General features: G+C 31.8%; 1 protein-coding gene across 1 annotated transcript in view; it reads right to left on the reverse strand.

The window, feature by feature from the left end:
* LOC135207684 (chromatin-remodeling ATPase INO80-like) overlaps nt 1-3,892 on the reverse strand; it is a 52,043-nt gene extending 48,151 nt beyond the window's left edge. The window contains exons 1-3 of the mRNA XM_064239522.1: nt 3,786-3,892; nt 3,494-3,600; nt 2,474-2,601 (exon numbers count right to left, since the gene is read on the reverse strand). Coding sequence (XP_064095592.1) covers nt 2,474-2,601; nt 3,494-3,600; nt 3,786-3,799 — 249 coding nt within the window. The 5' untranslated portion in view covers nt 3,800-3,892. The remainder of the gene's footprint in view (nt 1-2,473; nt 2,602-3,493; nt 3,601-3,785) is intronic.
* Between the last annotated feature and the right edge of the window lie 2,108 nt (nt 3,893-6,000).

The raw sequence follows: 6,000 nt of genomic DNA on the forward strand, positions 1-6,000 counted from the left end.
ATCAGTTTTGAAATATTTTCATATAAATAACGATAATTGCCAAAAGAAAATTTCAACCTCGGTCAAACTTTGACTCTACGAATGAAATGGTAGAAAAATGCAATTGTAAGCTAAAACTCTTATATTCTAGTAATATTCAATCATTTACCTTCATTTTGCAACAAATTTTGGTTGGAAGTCTCTAGCACAATATTTCAATTTATGGTGAATTTATGAAAAAAAAAATTGTTTTTCCTTACGTCCGCAGCGGTAACTCTTCCCAAAAAAAAATCAGAAATTTTTTCGTGCGATTGTTGTAAGTTTGCACCATTTTAAATTAGCCATTACATAAAAAGTTTTATATATGAATATGTGCGCAATTTAATGTAGAATACAACAAAAAATGATTGAAGGTTGTAGCTTTTATCAGTTTTGAAATATTTGCATATAAATCACGATAAATTTGACTCTACCGAAAATAGTCGAAAAACGCAATTGTAAGCTAAACCTCTTACAGTCTAGTAATATTCAGTCATTTATCTTCATTTTGAAACAAATTTGACTCTACCGAAATAGTCGAAAAAACGCAATTGTAAGCTAAACCTCTTACAGTCTAGTAATATTCAGTCAATTTATCTCTTTTGAAACAAATTCGAAGTTTCTAGCACAATATTTAGATTTTATGGTGAATTAAAAAAAAAAAAACTTTCCTTCCTCCGCGCGCGGATTCTTCCGCCACCACAAATCTCCGAAATGCGTACGTCGCATTATTCATTATTATTTTGCTCCATTTCATATTAGGCGTTTCATAGAGTTTTATATATGAAAATGTGTGCAATTTCATGTTGAATACAACAAAAAATAATTGAAGGTTGTAGCTTTTCTAATTTTTGAAATATTTGCATATAAAAAAAATATATAAAAAAAATTGACATTTGGTCAACTTTAACTCGTCAGAAATGGTAAAAAAACTGCCATTATAAGCTAAAATTCCTTACAGTATAGGTTTTAATATTCATTCATTATCTTCATTTTGAAACAAATTGGAAGTCTCTAGAACAACATTTTAGATTTTATGGTAATTTTTTGAAAAAAAACAATTTTTTTAGTCCTCGTTACGAATTCATGCATCATTTTGTGATATATTTTCTCTGTGTTGCTTTGATCGTTTTACAATATGTTATATACCAAAATGATTGCAATTTAGTGTACAATACAAAAAAATTATATATGAATACAATTATATGAAATTTTATTTTCGCGCTATCATATATCGCATTATTTATATATGATAATGATATTTTTTTTCATTTCTGATGGTTGCATACTAAATTTCAGGTAATGACAAAAAAAGGAGCCCAAAATGAACTCTTTATCTTGAAAACTAAGCGCGCTGTGATTTTTTGAAAAAAATATTTTTTCCGCTTCGGCGCTCACTCCGAGACCCCCTCGGCATACGAGAGACGATTTTTATTATACCCCTTCGGCGTAAGAGGGTTAAGATACATAACTGCTCTATCTTACAATCTTCCCAAAAAATCATAACATAAAATGTTCATTTTTGTCAAGTCTCCAGGAGAGGAACCTACTTAGATCTTCAAGACCGGCAAATGGAGACAATACAGTCATTTTCACTTGACATCAAGAACCCATGAGTGAGTCTTGTATGTTCATTTCTTCGCCTGCACAACATCCTTTTTAGTCTCCTTGGCACTGGTGAGTACAGCAGTTGAGGAGGAGACGAATCACTCCTTTAATTCATTTATATAAATTTTTACTTCATGTTTCACCAGTCCTACCACTCAAAAAGATAGGATAGGATAGGATAAAAGATTAGTTTAACCAGACTAATCTTTTATCCTATCCTATTCTTTTGAGTGGTAGGACAAGTGAAACATGAAGTAAACCTCTGACTACCCCATTCACTGATCCAGTCAATGTCCCAAATGAGACAAGGCATTTTCATGTCTAGTAAGTGGACACCTTACTACACCCACGAGTGTTGCATCATTGGCATACTGAACAATCTTGTTTTCCAGGCCAACAACCATATTGCTTGTACACACCAAAAAATAATAGTGGACTAAGAAAACTTCATGTCTATGCCACAAAAATGGAACAAAAGGGCATAAAATCAAGTTAATTTACTAACTCTACGAAAATTCATGGTTATGCTCTTATACTAACCCAAGGGCATTTCATAACTTTTAATGATTATTATATAAAAGTAATTTAAACAACCACTGAGCCTCATCTCTTGATTTTACAACAGTTCTCTTATGTTTCAATTAGATTAATATTATCACTAATAACACTGAATCAGATTCTATTTCTCTCAGTACTGAAAATCATAGCTTTTTACTACACTAGTTAACATCCTTTGTAGTAAAACCATGCCTTTCCTATATGCTTAGCAAATCTACTTCATTATACATACTGTATGTTAAAAAAACAAACTACGTACTTGCTTCAGCATATGCTATAGTACACCTACCTCAAGTAAATCAATCATTTTTGTCATCTGGGAGTAAATCAACACTCTGTGACCTCCAGCTTTAAGCTTCTTTAAGAGGCTGTCAAGGACATACAGCTTTCCAGCATCCATAATGAGGGAATGCTTATCTGTTGGAAAAAATAACAGTGTGAGGGAATGCTTTTATCTGTTGAAAAAAACCAGTGTATGTGGTACTGCAGTACCTTCACTATTATAAGAAAACTTGTAATAGAAAAAATAGTTAAAACCCTGGCATGAGAATGAATTGCTCACACCACCCTAAAGAAAGTAAACTGATCTAAACCTATATTTTTGCTTTACCCTATTTATCAGCATTTTATAATACTTTGCATTATTCTTTTTTTTGGTGAAAAAACAAAATAAGAAGTGCACTTGGATATGCTAGTCTTTTTGCAAATAAAGTGTATTTTCTGTGAGAATATTCATGAATATCAACATAATGGGAACATAAATCATAAGTTACTTTTTAAGTTACAAAAACCTCTATAATTACAATAAATATATTTTCAGCTTCACAAGCTTCTTGAACAATTTATTTAACAGTAGAAACTATAAAAGGCTGATGCAATAAATGAAAATGAACATAGGGTAAAACAAGCCTGACTGTGCTAAGAGCAGAGTATGTATAGTACTGGATAAATATTAGAAAAATGGTCAGATCACTTAGAAAAAGATATGGCATGGATGCCTTCAAGTCAAGGTTACAGTGATATTCCAGTTTGTACCATGACCAAATATATGCATTCATTACCAAGACAGCTGACCATCGTATAGGACTTCTCTAGATGCATGTAACTTTACATACAACTGAAACACAAGCCCAGTCTCTCATTTTATTATAACAATTCTCAAACCTACTTCTTCAATTACTTTATAAACTTTATACAAAATTTTACTAGTAATAGAGTCCAAATCACCAAATTTACTATGCATAAGTAGCACTGATGCTAATGTATTACAGGATTACCTTCCTTTGATAGTCAAATCAAATCAAATTACCAGGTATTAGGATTCTACTCCATCCTAATTTAGGATAGGCTGCTCTAAGGCCACCAACTTCCAACTCCAGTGAATTTCTGTCTTCTCTCCATCCAGTCTCTTTCAAGCTAAAAAAAACAATAACAAAAAAAACAATCCAATAATTCAAATCTAAAAGTCACAATTCGACATACTCTTTCAACTTTTAATCTGGCACCTAACTGCTGATAAGAAATCATAAAATGTTAGTATCCATATGCTAAGAACCTAAAAATGAGAATAAAAATACTGAATACAAATACACTGGACTTACCTCTCCTGACCCATAAAGAATTGGAGTCAAACCTTCAGCGGTGTCAGAATGGTGACATCTAACCTGCCACCATGCAGCACTTCGGTCATGGCAGAAGAAGTTCCTTTTCTTTTCTAAAACACTGTGCTGTAAAACACAACAAAATTTCTTCTTTCTTACTAGCATATAACATATCCCTTGAATGGGAATGGATTATGCTGACATTTAAGTTTGCATAAACATTTATACAAACAGGCTAGAAAAAACGTACTTCTGAAATCAAATTTTTCATAAGCATACAAACCAGATCTCTTCATAATAGGCGTATCCTTCACCAAGAACAGGAGCAATGTTGAAACTTGGCAAAAAAATGTTGGTAACTGGCTGTTAAGAGGGTCAAAAATTGGCTGTTAACCTTTAAGCGCCTAATGGACGTATTTTATGTCGACATTTTTTTGTCTCTTGGGTTCCCGACCGACGTAATTTACGTCAACATACAAAAGTTTTTGTTTTAAAAATTCGCGAAAAATACTTATAAGCCTACCAGCCGAAAAACTTTTGAATAAGGTGCCTTGGGGGATGCTGGGAGTTCACGGATCAAGGTGTTGTTTTGTTTACAACGTTACACAGGTGGGCAAGCGCAAATTTCTTTCTTATCGCACTAAAAAGTATCAGTGACACATCTCGGAAATTATTTCGGTCACTTTTGACATAATTTTTTGCACCATTTAATTAGCCATTACATGAAGTGGTTTATATATGAAAATGTAGCGCAATTTTCATGTAGAATACAACAAAAAAATACTCATGATTGTAGCTTTTATCAGTTTTGAAATATTTTTCATATACATACAATAAAGTGCCAAAATTTCAACCTAAATGGTTGAAAATGCAATTGTAAGCTAAAACTCTTATATTCTAAGTAATATTCAATTAAAACTCTTATATTCTAGTAATATTCAATCATTTTACCTTCAAGTTTGCCACAGCTATTGGAAGTCTCTAGCACAATATTTTGATTTATGGTGAATTTATGAAAAAAACTTTTTCCTTACGTCCGCGTAGGTAACTCTTCCGAAAAAAATCTCACATGCGATTGTTGTAATGTTTGCACCATTTTCAAGTAGCCGTTACATAAAGTTGTATATATGAAATCTGCGCAATTTTCATGCACAATACAACTAGAAAAACAATCCATGGTTGTAGCGTTTTATCAGTTTTTGCAAATATTTTCATATACAATAACCAATAAGTTGCAAAATTTCAACCTTCGGTCAACTTTGACTCTACCGAAATGGTCGAAAAACGCCAATTGTAAGCTAAAACTCTTATATTTCTAGTAATATTCAATCATTTCAACTAAAATTAATGTTTCGCTAACAAATTGTTGGGTCTAGCACATAATATCTACGATTTATGGTGAATTTATGAAAAAAAAAAACATTTTTCCTTACGTCCGTGCGGTAACTCTTCCAAAAAAATCATACGTGCGATTGGCCGTATGTTTACACCAATTTTAAAATTAGCCGTTACATAAAGTTTTTATATATGAAAATGTGCGGCAGTTTAATGTAGAATACCACAATAAATAATTAAAGGTTGTAGCTTTTCTCATTTTCGAAAAATATTTGCATATAAATCACGATAAATAGAAAAAAAAACCACGTTCAGTCAACTTTGACTCTACCGAAATGGTAGAAAACGCAATTGTAAGGTTAAAACTTTTACAGTCTAGTAATATTCAATCATTTATCTTCATTTTGAAACAAATTCAAAGTCTCTAGCACAATATTTTAGATTTATGGTGAATTAAAAAAAAAACTTTCCTTCCCTCTGCGCGCGGATTCTCCCGCCCTCAAAATCTCCGAAATGCGTACGTCGCATTATAACCAATATTTGCTCAGTTTCATATTAGGCGTTTCATAGAGTTTTATATATGAAAATCGTGTTGCAATTTATGTAGAATACAACAAAAATAACTTGAAGGTTGTTAGCTTAGTCTCAATTTGAAATATTTGCATATAAAAAAATATAATAAAAAAAGTTAGACATTCGGTCAAACTTTAAACTCATCCGAAATGGTTCGAAAACTGCAATTGTAAGCTAAAAACTCTTACCAGTATAGTAATATTCAATCATTTATCTTCATTTTGAAACAAACTGGAAGCTCTCTAGAACAATATTTAGATTTATTGGTGTAATGAATTTTTGAAAAAAAACATTTACGTCCGCGCAT

This window comes from Macrobrachium nipponense, chromosome 34 (assembly GCF_015104395.2).
Source record: "Macrobrachium nipponense isolate FS-2020 chromosome 34, ASM1510439v2, whole genome shotgun sequence".
NCBI lineage: Eukaryota > Metazoa > Arthropoda > Malacostraca > Decapoda > Palaemonidae > Macrobrachium > Macrobrachium nipponense.